The sequence below is a fragment of the Narcine bancroftii genome, chromosome 8 (genome assembly GCF_036971445.1).
Source record: "Narcine bancroftii isolate sNarBan1 chromosome 8, sNarBan1.hap1, whole genome shotgun sequence".
NCBI lineage: Eukaryota > Metazoa > Chordata > Chondrichthyes > Torpediniformes > Narcinidae > Narcine > Narcine bancroftii.
Genome location: NC_091476.1, coordinates 81968688 through 81988713, shown reverse-complemented (window position 1 = coordinate 81988713; position 20026 = coordinate 81968688). Strand labels below are relative to the sequence as shown.

General features: G+C 63.6%; 3 protein-coding genes across 3 annotated transcripts; all 3 read left to right on the top strand.

The window, feature by feature from the left end:
* The first annotated feature begins 1240 nt into the window (after positions 1-1240).
* On the top strand, positions 1241-6480 carry LOC138742072 (uncharacterized). The gene is made up of 10 exons (XM_069896264.1): positions 1241-1330; positions 1424-1982; positions 2125-2366; positions 2750-2888; positions 2970-3138; positions 3576-3687; positions 3769-4259; positions 5075-5323; positions 5605-5743; positions 5941-6480. The coding sequence occupies exons 1-10, from the start codon at positions 1241-1243 to the stop codon at positions 6478-6480; spliced, it is 2730 nt and encodes a 909-aa protein (XP_069752365.1).
* A 1130-nt stretch (positions 6481-7610) lies between these two features.
* On the top strand, positions 7611-12986 carry LOC138742071 (proteoglycan 4-like). The gene is made up of 10 exons (XM_069896263.1): positions 7611-7740; positions 7968-8164; positions 9425-9690; positions 9972-10110; positions 10276-10767; positions 10957-11203; positions 11557-11695; positions 11777-11954; positions 12048-12583; positions 12698-12986. Exons 1-10 carry the CDS (start codon positions 7611-7613, stop codon positions 12984-12986), a joined length of 2613 nt encoding a protein of 870 aa, XP_069752364.1.
* Positions 12987-13005: 19 nt separating this feature from the next.
* LOC138742070 (proteoglycan 4-like) lies at positions 13006-17407 on the top strand. Its single transcript, XM_069896262.1, has 9 exons — positions 13006-13023; positions 13801-13988; positions 14398-14536; positions 14702-15204; positions 15353-15624; positions 15978-16116; positions 16198-16375; positions 16469-17004; positions 17119-17407. Exons 1-9 carry the CDS (start codon positions 13006-13008, stop codon positions 17405-17407), a joined length of 2262 nt encoding a protein of 753 aa, XP_069752363.1.
* Positions 17408-20026: the final 2619 nt, after the last annotated feature.

Sequence of the window (20026 nt, the reverse complement as noted above, 5' to 3'; positions counted from 1 at the left end):
CCGTCCCGTCACAAAGAGCGAAGCCCCGTCCCGTCACGAGGAGCGAAGCCCCGTCCCGTCACGAGGAGCAAAGCCCCGTCCCGTCACGTGGAGCGAAGCCCCGTCTCGTCACACAGATAGAAGCCCCGTCACCTCACACAGAGTGAAGACCCATCCCGTCACACAGAGCAAAGCCCCGTCCCGTCACACAGAGCAAAGCCCCGTCCCGTCACACAGAGCAAAGCCCCATCCCGTCACACAAACCTGGGGTGGGGACACAGAGCAAAGCTCCAACCCTTCACACACTCACGGGGCCGGGACACAGAGTAAATCCCGGTCCCGTCACAAAGAGCGAGGCCCTGTCCCGTTACGCAGAGCAAATCCTCGTCCTCTCCCGTCACACGGAGCGAAGCACCTATACGTCACACGGAGCGAATCCCCGTCCCGTCACACTCCCGGGGCAGGGACAGAGAGTGAAGCACCATCCCGTCGCACAATGCTGGGGCGGAGGCACGTAGCATCGCCCCGTCCAATCACACAAAGCGTCGCCCCGTCCCGCCAAAAACTCCAGGGGCGGTGAAACAGAGTGAAGCCGCGTCCCGTCACGAAGAGCGAAGCCCCGTCCCGTCATACGGATCGAAGCCACATCCCGTCACACGGAGCAAAGCACCGTCCCGTCACACGCTGCGAAGCCCCGACCCGTCACATGGAGCAAAGTCCTGTCCCGTCACGTAGAGCGAAGCCCCGTCCCTTCACACAGAGAGAAGCCCCTTCCCGTCACACAGAGTGAAATCCCATCCCGTCAGGCAGAGCAAAGCCCCGTCCCGTCACACAGAGCAAAGCCGTCCCGTCACACAGAGCAAAGCCCCGTCCCTTCACACATACCTGGGGTGTAGACACAGAGCAAAGCCCCAACCCTTCACACATTCCCGGGGCAGGGACACAGAGCAAAGCCCTGTCCCATCACGAGGAGCGAAGCCCCGTACCGTCACGAGGAGCGAAGCCCCGTCACGTCACACAGAGAGAAGCCCCGTCCCTTCACACAGAGTGAAGACCCATCCCGTCACACAGAACAAAGCCCCAACCCTTCACACACTCCCGGGGCAGGGACACAGAGTAAATCCCCATTCCGTCACACAGAGCAAAGCCTCGTCCACTCCCGTCACACGGAGCGAAGCCTTGACCCTTTACACGGACTGGAGCCCCGTCCCGTCACACTCCCGGGGCAGGGACAGAGATTGAAGCGCCATCCCATCACACAATGCTGGAGCGGAGTCACGTAGCGTCGCCACGTCCCGTCACACAAAGGGTCGCCCCGTCCCGTCAAACACTCCAGGGACGGGGAGACAGAGTGAAGTCCTGTCCAGTCACACAGAGCGAAGCACCATCCCGTCACACTCTCCCGAGGCAGGGACACAGAATAAAGCCCTGACCCGTCACACAGAGTAAAGTCTCACCCTGTCCCGTCACACGGAGCGAAGCCCTGTCCCGTCACAAGGAGCGAAGCCCCGTCCCGTCACAAGGAGAGAAGCCCCGTCCCGTCACGAGGAGAGATGCCCCGTCACGTCACAAGGAGAGAAGCCATCGTTCCGTCACATGGAGCGCAGCCCCGTCCCGTGACACGGACCGAAGCACCGTCCTGTCACACGAGCAAAGTCCCACACGGAGCGAAGACCCGTCCCGTCACACGGAGCAAAGCCCTGTCCCGTCACACGGAGCGAAGCCCCGTCCCGTCACACGGAACGAAGTCCCTTCCGTCACACGGACCGAAGCACCGTCCTGTCACACGAGCGAAGTCCCGTCCCACATGGAGCGAAGACCCGTCCCGTCACACGGAGCAAAGCCCCGCCCCGTCACACGGAGCGAAGCCCCGTCCCGTCACACGGAACGAGGTCCCTTCCGTCACACGGAGCGAAGCCCCGTCCCGTCCCTTCACACACACCTGGGGCAGGGACTCAGAGCAAACCCGAACCCTTCACACACTCCAGGGGCGGGGAGACAGAGTGAAGCCCCATACCTTCACACAGAGCGAAGCCAATTCCCGTCACACATTCCCATGGCAGGGACAAGGAGCGAAGCCCCGTCCCGTCACGAGGAGGGAAGCCCCGTCCCGTCACGAGGATGGAAGCCCCGTCCCGTCACGAGGAGCGAAGACCCGTCCCGTCACGAGGAGTGAAGCCCCGTCCCGTCACGAGGAGCGTAGCCCCATCCCTTCACGAGGAGCGAAGCCCCGTCCCGTCACGATGAGCGAAGCCCCGTCCAGTCACAAGGAGCGAAGCCCCGTACCGTCACGAGGAGCGAAGCCGCGTCCCGTCAAGAGGAGCGAAGCCCGGTCCCGTCACGAGGAGGGAAGCCCCATCCCGTCACGTGGAGCGAAGCCCCGTCCCGTCACGAGGAGCGAAGCTCCGTCCCGTCACGAGGAGCGAAGCCCCGTCCCGTCACAAAGAGCGAAGCCCCGTCCCGTCACGAGGAGCGAAGCCCCGTCCCGTCACGAGGAGCGAAGCCCCGTCCCGTCACGAGGAGCGAAGCCCCGTCCCGTCACGTGGAGCGAAGCCCCGTCCCGTCACGAGGAGAGAAGCCCTGTCCCGTCACAAGGAGCAAGCCCCGTCCCGTCACGAGGAGCGAAGCCCCGTCCCGTCACGAGGAGCGAAGCCCCGTCCCGTCACGAGGAGCGAAGTCCCGTCCCGTCACGTGGAGCGAAGCCCCGTCTCGTCACACAGAGAGAAGCCCCGTCCCGTCACACAGAGTGAAGACCCATCCCGTCACACAGAGCAAAGCCCCGTCCCGTCACACAGAGCAAAGCCCCGTCCCGTCACACAGAGCAAAGCCCCATACCGTTACACAAACCTGGGGTGGGGACACAGAGCAAAGCTCCAACCCTTCACACACTCCCGGGGCCGGGACACAGAGTAAATCCCGGTCCCGTCACAAAGAGCGAGGCCCTGTCCCGTTACGCAGAGCAAATCCTCGTCCTCTCCCGTCACACGGAGCGAAGCCCCTATCCGTCACACGGAGCGAAGCCCCGTCCCGTCACACTCCCGGGGCAGGGACAGAGAGTGAAGCACCATCCCGTCGCACAATGCTGGGGCGAAGGCACGTAGCATCGCCCCGTCCCATCACACAAAGCGTCGCCCCGTCCCGTCAAAAACTCCTGGGGCGGTGAAACAGAGTGAAGCCGCGTCCCGTCACGCAGAGTGAAGCCCCGTCTTGTCATACGGATCGAAGCCACGTCCCGTCACACGGAGCGAAGCACCGTCCCGTCACACACTGCGAAGACCCGACCCGTCACATGGAGCAAAGTCCTGTCCCGTCACATAGAGCGAAGCCCCGTCCCTTCACACAGAGAGAAGCCACTTCCCGTCACACAGAGTGAAGACCCATCCCGTCACACAGAGCAAACCCCGTCCTGTCACACAGAGCAAATCCCCTTCCCGTCACACAGAGCAAAGCCCCGTCCCGTCACGCAGATCAAAGCCCCGTCCCGTCACACAGAGCAAAGCCCGTCCCGTCACACAGAGCAAAGCCCCGTCCCGTCACAAATACCTGGGGTGTAGACACAGAGCAAAGCCCCAACCCTTCACACATTCCCGGGGCAGGGACAAAGAGCAAAGTCCTGATCCGTCACGCGGAGCGAAGCCCCGTCCCGTCACACGGAGCGAAGCCTCGTCCACTCCCGTCACACGGAGCGAAGCCCCGACCCTTTACACGGTCTGGAGCCCCGTCCCGTCACACTCCCGTGCCAGGGACAGAGAGTGAAGCGCCATCCCGTCACACAATGCTGGGGCGCAGACACGTAGCGTCGCCACGTCCCGTCACACAAAGGGTCGCCCCGTCCCGTCAAACACTCCAGGGACGGGGAGACAGAGTGAAGCCCTGTCAGGTCTCACAGAGCGAAGCACCGTCCCGTCACACTCTCCCGAAGCAGGGACACAGAATAAAACCCTCACCCGTCACACAGAGCAAAGTCTCACCCTGTCCCGTCACACGGAGCGAAGCCCCGTCCCGTCACAAGGAGCGAAGCCCCGTCCCGTAACTAGGAGAGAAGCCCCATCCCGTCACACGGAGCGAACCCCCGTCCCGTCACACGGAGCTAAGCCCCGTCCCGTCACACGGAGCGAAGCCCCGTCACGTCACGCGGAGCGAAGCCCCGTCCCGTCACACGGAACGAAGCCCTTCCATCACACGGAGCGATGCCCCGTCCCGTCCCATCACACACACCTGGGGCAGGGACTCACAGCAAAGCCCCAACCCTTCACACACTCCTGGGGCGGGAAGACAGAGTGAAGCCCCATACCGTCATACAGAGCGAAGCCACTTCCCGTCACACACTCCCATGGCAGGGACAAGGAGCGAAGCCCCGTCCCGTCACAAGGAGCTAAGCCCCGTCCCGTCAAGAGGAGCGAAGCCCCGTCGCGTCACGAGGAGCGAAGCTCCGTCCCGTCACGTGGAGCGAAGCCCCGTCCCGTCACGAGGAGAGAATCCCCGTCCCATCACGAGGAGCAAGCCCCGTCCCGTCACGAGGAGCGACGCCCCGTCCCGTCACGAGGAGCGAAGCCCCGTCCAGTCACGAGGAGCGAAGCCCCGTCCCGTCACGAGGAGCGAAGTCCCATCCCGTCACGTGGAGCGAAGCCCCGTCTCGTCACACAGAGAGAAGCCCCGTCCCATCACACAGAGTGAAGACCCATCCCGTCACACAGAGCAAAGCCCCGTCCCGTCACACAGAGCAAAGCCCCGTCCCGTCACACAGAGCAAAGCCCCATCCCGTCACACAAACCTGGGGTGGGGACACAGAGCAAAGCTCCAACCCTTCACACACTCCCGGGGCCGGGACACAGAGTAAATTCCGGTCCCGTCACAAAGAGCGAGGCCCTGTCCCGTTACGCAGAGCAAATCCTCGTCCTCTCCCGTCACACGGAGCGAAGCCCCTTCCCGTCACACTCCCGGGGCAGGGACAGAGAGTGAAGCACCATCCCGTCGCACAATGCTGGGGCGGAGGCACGTAGCATCGCCCCGTCCAATCACACAAAGCGTCGCCCCGTCCCGCCAAAAACTCCAGGGGCGGTGAAACAGAGTGAAGCCGCGTCCCGTCACGCAGAGCGAAGCCCCGTTCCGTCACACGGATCGAAGCCACGTCCCGTCACACGGAGCAAAGCACCGTCCCGTCACACGCTGCGAAGCCCCGACCCGTCACATGGAGCAAAGTCCTGTCCCGTCACGTAGAGCGAAGCCCCGTCCCTTCACACAGAGAGAAGCCTCTTCCCGTCACACAGAGTGAAATCCCATCCCGTCACGCAGAGCAAAGCCCCGTCCCGTCACACAGAGCAAAGCCGTCCCGTCACACAGAGCAAAGCCCCGTCCCTTCACACATACCTGGGGTGTAGACACAGAGCAAAGCCCCAACCCTTCACACATTCCCGGGGCAGGGACACAGAGCAAAGCCCTGTCCCATCACGAGGAGCGAAGCCCCGTACCGTCACGAGGAGCGAAGCCCCGTCACGTCACACAGAGAGAAGCCCCGTCCCTTCACACAGAGTGAAGACCCATCCCGTCACACAGAACAAAGCCCCAACCCTTCACACACTCCCGGGGCAGGGACACAGAGTAAATCCCCATTCCGTCACACAGAGCAAAGCCTCGTCCACACCCGTCACACGGAGCGAAGCCCCGACCCTTTACACGGACTGGAGCCCCGTCCCGTCACACTCCCGGGGCAGGGACAGAGATTGAAGCGCCATCCCATCACACAATGCTGGAGCGGAGACACGTAGCGTCGCCACGTCCCGTCACACAAAGGGTCGCCCCGTCCCGTCAAACACTCCAGGGACGGGGAGACAGAGTGAAGTCCTGTCCAGTCACACAGAGCGAAGCACCATCCCGTCACACGCTCCCGAGGCAGGGACACAGAATAAAGCCCTGACCCGTCACACAGAGTAAAGTCTCACCCTGTCCCGTCACACGGAGCGAAGCCCTGTCCCGTCACAAGGAGCGAAGCCCCGTCCCGTCACAAGGAGAGAAGCCCCGTCCCGTCACGAGGAGAGATGCCCCGTCCCGTCACAAGGAGAGAAGCCATCGTCCCGTCACATGGAGCGCAGCCCCGTCCCGTCACACGAAGCGCAGCCCCGTCCCGTCACACAGAGCGCAGCCCCATCCCGTAACACGGAGCAAAGCCCCGTCCCGTCACACAGAGGAAAGCGCCGTCCCGTCACACGGAGCGAAGCCCCGTCCCGTCACACGGAGCGAACACCATCCCGTGACACGGACCGAAGCACCGTCCTGTCACACGAGCGAAGTCCCGTCCCACACCGAGCGAAGACCCGTCCCGTCACACGGAGCAAAGCCCCGTCCCGTCACACGGAGCGAAGCCCCGTCCCGTCACACGCAACGAAGTCCCTTCCGTCACACGGAGCGAAGCCCCGTCCCGTCCCGTCACACACACCTGGGGCAGGGACTCAGAGCAAACCCGAACCCTTCACACACTCCAGGGGCGGGGAGACAGAGTGAAGCCCCATACCGTCACACAGAGCGAAGCCCATTCCCGTCACACACTCCCATGGCAGGGACAAGGAGCGAAGCCCCGTCCCGTCACGAGGAGGGAAGCCCCGTCCCGTCACGAGGATCGAAGCCCCGTCCCGTCACGAGGAGCGAAGACCCGTCCCGTCACGAGGAGTGAAGCCCCGTCCCGTCACGAGGAGCGTAGCCCCGTCCCTTCACGAGGAGCGAAGCCCCGTCCCATCACGATGAGCGAAGCCCCGTCCCGTCACACAGAGCAAAGCCCCGTCCCGTCACACAGAGCAAAGCCCCATACCGTTACACAAACCTGGGGTGGGGACACAGAGCAAAACTCCAACCCTTCACACACTCCCGGGGCCGGGACACAGAGTAAATCCCGGTCCCATCACAAAGAGCGAGGCCCTGTCCCGTTACGCAGAGCAAATCCTCGTCCTCTCCCGTCACACGGAGCGAAGCCCCTATATGTCACACGGAGCGAAGCCCCGTCCCGTCACACTCCCAGGGCAGGGAAGAGAGTGAGGCACCATCCCGTCGCACAATGCTGGGGCGGAGGCACGTAGCATCGCCCCGTCCCATCACACAAAGCGTCGCCCCGTCCCGCCTAAAACTCCAAGGGCGGTGAAACAGAGTGAAGCCGCGTCCCGTCACGCAGAGCGAAGCCCCGTCCCGTCATACGGATCGAAGCCCCGTCCCGTCACACAGAGCAAAGCCCCGTCCCGTCACACAGAGCAAAGCCCCGTCCCGTCACACAGAGCAAAGCCCCATCCCGTCACACAAACCTGGGGTGGGGACACAGAGCAAAGCTCCAACCCTTCACACACTCACGGGGCCGGGACACAGAGTAAATCCCGGTCCCGTCACGAAGAGCGTGGCCCTGTCCCGTTACGCAGAGCAAATCCTCGTCCTCTCCCGTCACATGGAGCGAAGCCCCTATCCGTCACACGGAGCGAAGCCCCGTCCCGCCACACTCCCGGGGCAGGGACAGAGAGTGAAGCACCATCCCGTCGCACAATGCTGGGGCGAAGGCACGTAGCATTGCCCCGTCCCATCACACAAAGCGTCGCCCCGTCCCGTCAAAAACTCCTGGGGCGGTGAAACAGAGTGAAGCCGCGACCCGTCACATGGACCGAAGCACCGTCCCGTCACACACTGCGAAGACCCGACCCGTCACATGGAGCAAAGTCCTGTCCCGTCACATAGAGCGAAGCCCCGTCCCTTCACACAGAGAGAAGCCACTTCCCGTCACACAGAGTGAAGACCCATCCCGTCACACAGAGCAAACCCCGTCCTGTCACACAGAGCAAATCCCCTTCCCGTCACACAGAGCAAAGCCCCGTCCCGTCACGCAGATCAAAGCCCCGTCCCGTCACACAGAGCAAAGCCCGTCCCGTCACACAGAGCAAAGCACCGTCCCGTCACAAATACCTGGGGTGTAGACACAGAGCAAAGCCACAACCCTTCACACATTCCCGGGGCAGGGACACAGAGCAAAGTCCTGATCCGTCACGCGGAGCGAAGCCCCGTCCCGTCACACGGAGCGAAGCCTCGTCCACTCCCGTCACACGGAGCGAAGCCCCGACCCTTTACACGGTCTGGAGCCCCGTCCCGTCACACTCCCGTGCCAGGGACAGAGAGTGAAGCGCCATCCCGTCACACAATGCTGGGGCGCAGACACGTAGCGTCGCCACGTCCCGTCACACAAAGGGTCGCCCCGTCCCGTCAAACACTCCAGGGACGGGGAGACAGAGTGAAGCCCTGTCAGGTCACACAGAGCGAAGCACCGTCCCGTCACACTCTCCCGAGGCAGGGACACAGAATAAAACACTCACCCGTCACACAGAGCAAAGTCTCACCCTGTCCCGTCACACGGAGCGAAGCCCCGTCCCGTCACGAGGAGCGAAGCCCCGTCCCGTCACTAGGAGAGAAGCCCCATCCCGTCACACGGAGCGAACCCCCGTCCCGTCACACGGAGCGAAGCCCCGTATCGTCACACGGAGCGAAGCCCCGTCCCGTCACGCGGAGCGAAGCCCAGTCCCGTCACACGGAACGAAGCCCTTCCATCACACGGAGCGATGCCCCGTCCTGTCCCATCACACACAACTGGGGCAGGGACTCACAGCAAAGCCCAAACCCTTCACACACTCCTGGGGCGGGATGACAGAGTGAAGCCCCATACCGTCATACAGAGCGAAGCCCCTTCCCGTCACACACTCCCATGGCAGGGACAAGGAGCGAAGCCCCGTCCCGTCACAAGGAGCGAAGCCACGTCCCGTCAAGAGGAGCGAAGCCCCGTCGCGTCACGAGGAGCGAAGCTCCGTCCCGTCACGTGGAGCGAAGCCCCGACCCGTCACGAGGAGAGAATCCCCGTCCCATCACGAGGAGCAAGCCCCGTCCCGTCACGAGGAGCGAAGCCCTGTCCCGTCACAAAGAGCGAAGCCCCGTCCCGTCACGAGGAGCGAAGCCCCGTCCCGTCACGAGGAGCGAAGTCCCATCCCGTCACGTGGAGCGAAGCCCCGTCTCGTCACACAGAGAGAAGCCCCGTCCCATCACACAGAGTGAAGACCCATCCCGTCACACAGAGCAAAGCCCCGTCCCGTCACACAGAGCAAAGCCCCGTCCCGTCACACAGAGCAAAGCCCCATCCCGTCACACAAACCTGGGGTGGGGACACAGAGCAAAGCTCCAACCCTTCACACACTCCCGGGGCCGGGACACAGAGTAAATTCCTCTCCCGTCACAAAGAGCGAGGCCCTGTCCCGTTACGCAGAGCAAATCCTCGTCCTCTCCCGTCACACGGAGCGAAGCACCTATACGTCACACGGAGCGAATCCCTGTCCCGTCACACTCCCGGGGCAGGGACAGAGAGTGAAGCACCATCCCGTCGCACAATGCTGGGGCGGAGGCACGTAGCATCGCCCCGTCCAATCACACAAAGCGTCGCGCCGTCCCGCCAAAAACTCCAGGGGCGGTAAAACAGAGTGAAGCCGCGTCCCGTCACGAAGAGCGAAGCCCCGTCCCGTCACACGCTGCGAAGCCCCGACCCGTCACATGGAGCAAAGTCCTGTCCCGTCACGTAGAGCGAAGCCCCGTCCCTTCACACAGAGAGAAGCCCCTTCCCGTCACACAGAGTGAAATCCCATCCCGTCACGCAGAGCAAAGCCCCGTCCCGTCACACAGAGCAAAGCCGTCCCGTCACACAGAGCAAAGCCCCGTCCCTTCACACATACCTGGGGTGTAGACACAGAGCAAAGCCCCAACCCTTCACACATTCCCGGGGCAGGGACACAGAGCAAAGCCCTGTCCCATCACGAGGAGCGAAGCCCCGTACCGTCACGAGGAGCGAAGCCCCGTCACGTCACACAGAGAGAAGCCCCGTCCCTTCACACAGAGTGAAGACCCATCCCGTCACACAGAACAAAGCCCCAACCCTTCACACACTCCCGGGGCAGGGACACAGAGTAAATCCCCATTCCGTCACACAGAGCAAAGACTCGTCCACTCCCGTCACACGGAGCGAAGCCCCGACCCTTTACACGGACTGGAGCCCCGTCCCGTCACACTCCCGGGGCAGGGACAGAGATTGAAGCGCCATCCCATCACACAATGCTGGAGCGGAGTCACGTAGCGTCGCCACGTCCCGTCACACAAAGGGTCGCCCCGTCCCGTCAAACACTCCAGGGACGGGGAGACAGAGTGAAGTCCTGTCCAGTCACACAGAGCGAAGCACCATCCCGTCACACTCTCCCGAGGCAGGGACACAGAATAAAGCCCTGACCCGTCACACAGAGTAAAGTCTCACCCTGTCCCGTCACACGGAGCGAAGCCCTGTCCCGTCACAAGGAGCGAAGCCCCGTCCCGTCACAAGGAGAGAAGTCCCGTCCCGTCACGAGGAGAGATGCCCCGTCACGTCACAAGGAGAGAAGCCATCGTTACGTCACATGGAGCGCAGCCCCGTCCCGTGACACGGACCGAAGCACCGTCCTGTCACACGAGCGAAGTCCCGTCCCACACGGAGCGAAGACCCGTCCCGTCACACGGAGCAAAGCCCCGTCCCGTCACACGGAGCGAAGCCCCGTCCCGTCACACGGAACGAAGTCCCTTCCATCACACGGACCGAAGCACCGTCCTGTCACACGAGCGAAGTCCCGTCCCACATGGAGCGAAGACCCGTCCCGTCACACGGAGCAAAGCCCCGTCCCGTCACACGGAGCGAAGCCCCGTCCCGTCACACGGAACGAAGTCCCTTCCGTCACACGGAGCGAAGCCCCGTCCCGTCCCGTCACACACACCTGGGGCAGGGACTCAGAGCAAACCCGAACCCTTCACACACTCCAGGGGCGGGGAGACAGAGTGAAGTCCCATACCGTCACACAGAGCGAAGCCCATTCCCGTCACACATTCCCATGGCAGGGACAAGGAGCGAAGCCCCGTCCCGTCACGAGGAGGGAAGCCCCGTCCCGTCACGAGGATGGAAGCCCCGTCCCGTCACGAGGAGCGAAGACCCGTCCCGTCAGGAGGAGTGAAGCCCCGTCCCGTCACGAGGAGCGTAGCCCCGTCCCTTCACGAGGAGCAAAGCCCCGTCCCGTCACGATGAGCGAAGCCCCGTCCAGTCACAAGGAGCGAAGCCCCGTACCGTCACGAGGAGCGAAGCCGCGTCCCGTCAAGAGGAGCGAAGCCCAGTCCCGTCACGAGGAGGGAAGCCCCATCCCGTCACGTGGAGCGAAGCCCCGTCCCGTCACGAGGAGCGAAGCCCCGTCCCGTCACGAGGAGCGAAGCCCCGTCCCGTCACAAAGAGCGAAGCCCCGTCCCGTCACGAGGAGCGAAGCCCCGTCCCGTCACGAGGAGCGAAGCCCCGTCCCGTCACGAGGAGCGAAGCCCCGTCCCGTCACGTGGAGCGAAGCCCCGTCCCGTCACGAGGAGAGAAGCCCTGTCCCGTCACAAGGAGCAAGCCCCGTCCTGTCACGAGGAGCGAAGCCCCGTCCCGTCACGAGGAGCGAAGCCCCGTCTCGTCACACAGAGAGAAGCCCCATCCCGTCACACAGAGTGAAGACCCATCCCGTCACACAGAGCAAAGCCCCGTCCCGTCACACAGAGCAAAGCCCCGTCCCGTCACACAGAGCAAAGCCCCATACCGTTACACAAACCTGGGGTGGGGACACAGAGCAAAGCTCCAACCCTTCACACACTCCCGGGGCCGGGACACAGAGTAAATCCCGGTCCCGTCACAAAGAGCGAGGCCCTGTCCCGTTACGCAGAGCAAATCCTCGTCCTCTCCCGTCACACGGAGCGAAGCCCCTATATGTCACACGGAGCGAAGCCCCGTCCCGTCACACTCCCAGGGCAGGGAAGAGAGTGAGGCACCATCCCGTCGCACAATGCTGGGGCGGAGGCACGTAGCATCGCCCCGTCCCATCACACAAAGGGTCGCCCCGTCCCGTCAAACACTCCAGGGACGGGGAGACAGAGTGAAGTCCTGTCCAGTCACACAGAGCGAAGCACCATCCCGTCACACGCTCCCGAGGCAGGGACACAGAATAAAGCCCTGACCCGTCACACAGAGTAAAGTCTCACCCTGTCCCGTCACACGGAGCGAAGCCCTGTCCCGTCACAAGGAGCGAAGCCCCGTCCCGTCACAAGGAGAGAAGCCCCGTCCCGTCACGAGGAGAGATGCCCCGTCCCGTCACAAGGAGAGAAGCCATCGTCCCGTCACATGGAGCGCAGCCCCGTCCCATCACACGAAGCGCAGCCCCGTCCCGTCACACAGAGCGCAGCCCCATCCCGTAACACGGAGCAAAGCCCCGTCCCGTCACACAGAGGAAAGCGCCGTCCCGTCACACGGAGCGAAGCCCCGTCCCGTCACACGGAGCGAACACCATCCCGTGACACGGACCGAAGCACCGTCCTGTCACACGAGCGAAGTCCCGTCCCACACCGAGCGAAGACCCGTCCCGTCACACGGAGCAAAGCCCCGTCCCGTCACACGGAGCGAAGCCCCGTCCCGTCACACGCAACGAAGTCCCTTCCGTCACACGGAGCGAAGCCCCGTCCCGTCACGAGGAGCGAAGCCCCGTCCCGTCACGAGGAGCGAAGCCCCGTCCCGTCACGAGGAGCGAAGTCCCGTCCCGTCACGTGGAGCGAAGCCCCGTCTCGTCACACAGAGAGAAGCCCCGTCCCGTCACACAGAGTGAAGACCCATCCCGTCACACAGAGCAAAGCCCCGTCCCGTCACACAGAGCAAAGCCCCGTCCCGTCACACAGAGCAAAGCCCCATACCGTTACACAAACCTGGGGTGGGGACACAGAGCAAAGCTCCAACCCTTCACACACTCCCGGGGCCGGGACACAGAGTAAATCCCGGTCCCGTCACAAAGAGCGAGGCCCTGTCCCGTTACGCAGAGCAAATCCTCGTCCTCTCCCGTCACACGGATCGAAGCCCCTATATGTCACACGGAGCGAAGCCCCGTCCCGTCACACTCCCAGGGCAGGGAAGAGAGTGAGGCACCATCCCGTCGCACAATGCTGGGGCGGAGGCACGTAGCATCGCCCCGTCCCATCACACAAAGCATCGCCCCGTCCCGCCAAAAACTCCAGGGGCGGTGAAACGGAGTGAAGCCGCGTCCCGTCACGCAGAGCGAAGCCCCGTCCCGTCATACGGATCGAAGCCCCGTCCCGTCACGAGGAGCGAAGCCCCGTCCCGTCACGAGGAGCGAAGCCCCGACCCGTCAAGAGGAGCGAAGCCCCGTCCCGTCACGAGGAGCGAAGTCCCGTCCCGTCACGAGGAGCGAAGCCCCGTCCCGTCACAAAGAGCGAAGCCCCGTCCCGTCACGAGGAGCGAAGCCCCGTCCCGTCACGAGGAGCAAAGCCCCGTCCCGTCACGTGGAGCGAAGCCCCGTCTCGTCACACAGATAGAAGCCCCGTCACCTCACACAGAGTGAAGACCCATCCCGTCACACAGAGCAAAGCCCCATCCCGTCACACAGAGCAAAGCCCCGTCCCGTCACACAGAGCAAAGCCCCATCCCGTCACACAAACCTGGGGTGGGGACACAGAGCAAAGCTCCAACCCTTCACACACTCACGGGGCCGGGACACAGAGTAAATCCCGGTCCCGTCACAAAGAGCGAGGCCCTGTCCCGTTACGCAGAGCAAATCCTCGTCCTCTCCCGTCACACGGAGCGAAGCACCTATACGTCACACGGAGCGAATCCCCGTCCCGTCACACTCCCGGGGCAGGGACAGAGAGTGAAGCACCATCCCGTCGCACAATGCTGGGGCGGAGGCACGTAGCATCGCCCCGTCCAATCACACAAAGCGTCGCCCCGTCCCGCCAAAAACTCCAGGGGCGGTGAAACAGAGTGAAGCCGCGTCCCGTCACGAAGAGCGAAGCCCCGTCCCGTCATACGGATCGAAGCCACATCCCGTCACACGGAGCAAAGCACCGTCCCGTCACACGCTGCGAAGCCCCGACCCGTCACATGGAGCAAAGTCCTGTCCCGTCACGTAGAGCGAAGCCCCGTCCCTTCACACAGAGAGAAGCCCCTTCCCGTCACACAGAGTGAAATCCCATCCCGTCAGGCAGAGCAAAGCCCCGTCCCGTCACACAGAGCAAAGCCGTCCCGTCACACAGAGCAAAGCCCCGTCCCTTCACACATACCTGGGGTGTAGACACAGAGCAAAGCCCCAACCCTTCACACATTCCCGGGGCAGGGACACAGAGCAAAGCCCTGTCCCATCACGAGGAGCGAAGCCCCGTACCGTCACGAGGAGCGAAGCCCCGTCACGTCACACAGAGAGAAGCCCCGTCCCTTCACACAGAGTGAAGACCCATCCCGTCACACAGAACAAAGCCCCAACCCTTCACACACTCCCGGGGCAGGGACACAGAGTAAATCCCCATTCCGTCACACAGAGCAAAGCCTCGTCCACTCCCGTCACACGGAGCGAAGCCCCGACCCTTTACACGGACTGGAGCCCCGTCCCGTCACACTCCCGGGGCAGGGACAGAGATTGAAGCGCCATCCCATCACACAATGCTGGAGCGGAGTCACGTAGCGTCGCCACGTCCCGTCACACAAAGGGTCGCCCCGTCCCGTCAAACACTCCAGGGACGGGGAGACAGAGTGAAGTCCTGTCCAGTCACACAGAGCGAAGCACCATCCCGTCACACTCTCCCGAGGCAGGGACACAGAATAAAGCCCTGACCCGTCACACAGAGTAAAGTCTCACCCTGTCCCGTCACACGGAGCGAAGCCCTGTCCCGTCACAAGGAGCGAAGCCCCGTCCCGTCACAAGGAGAGAAGCCCCGTCCCGTCACGAGGAGAGATGCCCCGTCACGTCACAAGGAGAGAAGCCATCGTTCCGTCACATGGAGCGCAGCCCCGTCCCGTGACACGGACCGAAGCACCGTCCTGTCACACGAGCAAAGTCCCACACGGAGCGAAGACCCGTCCCGTCACACGGAGCAAAGCCCCGTCCCGTCACACGGAGCGAAGCCCCGTCCCGTCACACGGAACGAAGTCCCTTCCATCACACGGACCGAAGCACCGTCCTGTCACACGAGCGAAGTCCCGTCCCACATGGAGCGAAGACCCGTCCCGTCACACGGAGCAAAGCCCCGTCCCGTCACACGGAGCGAAGCCCCGTCCCGTCACACGGAACGAAGTCCCTTCCGTCACACGGAGCGAAGCCCCGTCCCGTCCCGTCACACACACCTGGGGCAGGGACTCAGAGCAAACCCGAACCCTTCACACACTCCAGGGGCGGGGAGACAGAGTGAAGTCCCATACCGTCACACAGAGCGAAGCCCATTCCCGTCACACATTCCCATGGCAGGGACAAGGAGCGAAGCCCCGTCCCGTCACGAGGAGGGAAGCCCCGTCCCGTCACGAGGATGGAAGCCCCGTCCCGTCACGAGGAGCGAAGACCCGTCCCGTCAGGAGGAGTGAAGCCCCGTCCCGTCACGAGGAGCGTAGCCCCGTCCCTTCACGAGGAGCAAAGCCCCGTCCCGTCACGATGAGCGAAGCCCCGTCCAGTCACAAGGAGCGAAGCCCCGTACCGTCACGAGGAGCGAAGCCGCGTCCCGTCAAGAGGAGCGAAGCCCAGTCCCGTCACGAGGAGGGAAGCCCCATCCCGTCACGTGGAGCGAAGCCCCGTCCCGTCACGAGGAGCAAAGCCCCGTCCCGTCACGAGGAGCGAAGCCCCGTCCCGTCACAAAGAGCGAAGCCCCGTCCCGTCACGAGGAGCGAAGCCCCGTCCCGTCACGAGGAGCGAAGCCCCGTCCCGTCACGAGGAGCGAAGCCCCGTCCCGTCACGTGGAGCGAAGCCCCGTCCCGTCACGAGGAGAGAAGCCCTGTCCCGTCACAAGGAGCAAGCCCCGTCCCGTCACGAGGAGCGAAGCCCCGTCCCGTCACGAGGAGCGAAGCCCCGTCTCGTCACACAGAGAGAAGCCCCATCCCGTCACACAGAGTGAAGACCCATCCCGTCACACAGAGCAAAGCCCCGTCCCGTCACTCAGAGCAAAGCCCCGTCCCGTCACACAGAGCAAAGCCCCATACCGTTACACAAACCTGGGGTGGGGACACAGAGCAAAGCTCCAACCCTTCACACACTCCCGGGGCCGGGACACAGAGTAAATCCCGGTCCCGTCACAAAGAGCGAGGCCCTGTCCCGTTACGCAGAGCAAATCCTCGTCCTCTCCCGTCACACGGAGCGAAGCCCCTATATGTCACACGGAGCGAAGCCCCGTCCCGTCACACTCCCAGGGCAGGGAAGAGAGTGAGGCACCATCCCGTCGCACAATGCTGGGGCGGAGGCACGTAGCATCGCCCCGTCCCATCACACAAAGGGTCGCCCCGTCCCGTCAAACACTCCAGGGACGGGGAGACAGAGTGAAGTCCTGTCCAGTCACACAGAGCGAAGCACCATCCCGTCACACGCTCCCGAGGCAGGGACACAGAATAAAGCCCTGACCCGTCACACAGAGTAAAGTCTCACCCTGTCCCGTCACACGGAGCGAAGCCCTGTCCCGTCACAAGGAGCGAAGCCCCGTCCCGTCACAAGGAGAGAAGCCCCGTCCCGTCACGAGGAGAGATGCCCCGTCCCGTCACAAGGAGAGAAGCCATCGTCCCGTCACATGGAGCGCAGCCCCGTCCCATCACACGAAGCGCAGCCCCGTCCCGTCACACAGAGCGCAGCCCCATCCCGTAACACGGAGCAAAGCCCCGTCCCGTCACACAGAGGAAAGCGCCGTCCCGTCACACGGAGCGAAGCCCCGTCCCGTCACACGGAGCGAACACCATCCCGTGACACGGACCGAAGCACCGTCCTGTCACACGAGCGAAGTCCCGTCCCACACCGAGCGAAGACCCGTCCCGTCACACGGAGCAAAGCCCCGTCCCGTCACACGGAGCGAAGCCCCGTCCCGTCACACGCAACGAAGTCCCTTCCGTCACACGGAGCGAAGCCCCGTCCCGTCACGAGGAGCGAAGCCCCGTCCCGTCACGAGGAGCGAAGCCCCGTCCCGTCACGAGGAGCGAAGTCCCGTCCCGTCACGTGGAGCGAAGCCCCGTCTCGTCACACAGAGAGAAGCCCCGTCCCGTCACACAGAGTGAAGACCCATCCCGTCACACAGAGCAAAGCCCCGTCCCGTCACACAGAGCAAAGCCCCGTCCCGTCACACAGAGCAAAGCCCCATACCGTTACACAAACCTGGGGTGGGGACACAGAGCAAAGCTCCAACCCTTCACACACTCCCGGGGCCGGGACACAGAGTAAATCCCGGTCCCGTCACAAAGAGCGAGGCCCTGTCCCGTTACGCAGAGCAAATCCTCGTCCTCTCCCGTCACACGGATCGAAGCCCCTATATGTCACACGGAGCGAAGCCCCGTCCCGTCACACTCCCAGGGCAGGGAAGAGAGTGAGGCACCATCCCGTCGCACAATGCTGGGGCGGAGGCACGTAGCATCGCCCCGTCCCATCACACAAAGCATCGCCCCGTCCCGCCAAAAACTCCAGGGGCGGTGAAACGGAGTGAAGCCGCGTCCCGTCACGCAGAGCGAAGCCCCGTCCCGTCATACGGATCGAAGCCCCGTCCCGTCACGAGGAGCGAAGCCCCGTCCCGTCACGAGGAGCGAAGCCCCGACCCGTCAAGAGGAGCGAAGCCCCGTCCCGTCACGAGGAGCGAAGTCCCGTCCCGTCACGAGGAGCGAAGCCCCATCCCGTCACAAAGAGCGAAGCCCCGTCCCGTCACGAGGAGCGAAGCCCCGTCCCGTCACGAGGAGCAAAGCCCCGTCCCGTCACGTGGAGCGAAGCCCCGTCTCGTCACACAGATAGAAGCCCCGTCACCTCACACAGAGTGAAGACCCATCCCGTCACACAGAGCAAAGCCCCGTCCCGTCACACAGAGCAAAGCCCCGTCCCGTCACACAGAGCAAAGCCCCATCCCGTCACACAAACCTGGGGTGGGGACACAGAGCAAAGCTCCAACCCTTCACACACTCACGGGGCCGGGACACAGAGTAAATCCCGGTCCCGTCACAAAGAGCGAGGCCCTGTCCCGTTACGCAGAGCAAATCCTCGTCCTCTCCCGTCACACGGAGCGAAGCACCTATACGTCACACGGAGCGAATCCCCGTCCCGTCACACTCCCGGGGCAGGGACAGAGAGTGAAGCACCATCCCGTCGCACAATGCTGGGGCGGAGGCACGTAGCATCGCCCCGTCCAATCACACAAAGCGTCGCCCCGTCCCGCCAAAAACTCCAGGGGCGGTGAAACAGAGTGAAGCCGCGTCCCGTCACGAAGAGCGAAGCCCCGTCCCGTCATACGGATCGAAGCCACATCCCGTCACACGGAGCAAAGCACCGTCCCGTCACACGCTGCGAAGCCCCGACCCGTCACATGGAGCAAAGTCCTGTCCCGTCACGTAGAGCGAAGCCCCGTCCCTTCACACAGAGAGAAGCCCCTTCCCGTCACACAGAGTGAAATCCCATCCCGTCAGGCAGAGCAAAGCCCCGTCCCGTCACACAGAGCAAAGCCGTCCCGTCACACAGAGCAAAGCCCCGTCCCTTCACACATACCTGGGGTGTAGACACAGAGCAAAGCCCCAACCCTTCACACATTCCCGGGGCAGGGACACAGAGCAAAGCCCTGTCCCATCACGAGGAGCGAAGCCCCGTACCGTCACGAGGAGCGAAGCCCCGTCACGTCACACAGAGAGAAGCCCCGTCCCTTCACACAGAGTGAAGACCCATCCCGTCACACAGAACAAAGCCCCAACCCTTCACACACTCCCGGGGCAGGGACACAGAGTAAATCCCCATTCCGTCACACAGAGCAAAGCCTCGTCCACTCCCGTCACACGGAGCGAAGCCCCGACCCTTTACACGGACTGGAGCCCCGTCCCGTCACACTCCCGGGGCAGGGACAGAGATTGAAGCGCCATCCCATCACACAATGCTGGAGCGGAGTCACGTAGCGTCGCCACGTCCCGTCACACAAAGGGTCGCCCCGTCCCGTCAAACACTCCAGGGACGGGGAGACAGAGTGAAGTCCTGTCCAGTCACACAGAGCGAAGCACCATCCCGTCACACTCTCCCGAGGCAGGGACACAGAATAAAGCCCTGACCCGTCACACAGAGTAAAGTCTCACCCTGTCCCGTCACACGGAGCGAAGCCCTGTCCCGTCACAAGGAGCGAAGCCCCGTCCCGTCACAAGGAGAGAAGCCCCGTCCCGTCACGAGGACAGATGCCCCGTCACGTCACAAGGAGAGAAGCCATCGTTCCGTCACATGGAGCGCAGCCCCGTCCCGTGACACGGACCGAAGCACCGTCCTGTCACACGAGCAAAGTCCCACACGGAGCGAAGACCCGTCCCGTCACACGGAGCAAAGCCCTGTCCCGTCACACGGAGCGAAGCCCCGTCCCGTCACACGGAACGAAGTCCCTTCCGTCACACGGACCGAAGCACCGTCCTGTCACACGAGCGAAGTCCCGTCCCACATGGAGCGAAGACCCGTCCCGTCACACGGAGCAAAGCCCCGTCCCGTCACACGGAGCGAAGCCCCGTCCCGTCACACGGAACGAAGTCCCTTCCGTCACACGGAGCGAAGCCCCGTCCCGTCCCTTCACACACACCTGGGGCAGGGACTCAGAGCAAACCCGAACCCTTCACACACTCCAGGGGCGGGGAGACAGAGTGAAGCCCCATACCTTCACACAGAGCGAAGCCAATTCCCGTCACACATTCCCATGGCAGGGACAAGGAGCGAAGCCCCGTCCCGTCACGAGGAGGGAAGCCCCGTCCCGTCACGAGGATGGAAGCCCCGTCCCGTCACGAGGAGCGAAGACCCGTCCCGTCACGAGGAGTGAAGCCCCGTCCCGTCACGAGGAGCGTAGCCCCATCCCTTCACGAGGAGCGAAGCCCCGTCCCGTCACGATGAGCGAAGCCCCGTCCAGTCACAAGGAGCGAAGCCCCGTACCGTCACGAGGAGCGAAGCCGCGTCCCGTCAAGAGGAGCGAAGCCCGGTCCCGTCACGAGGAG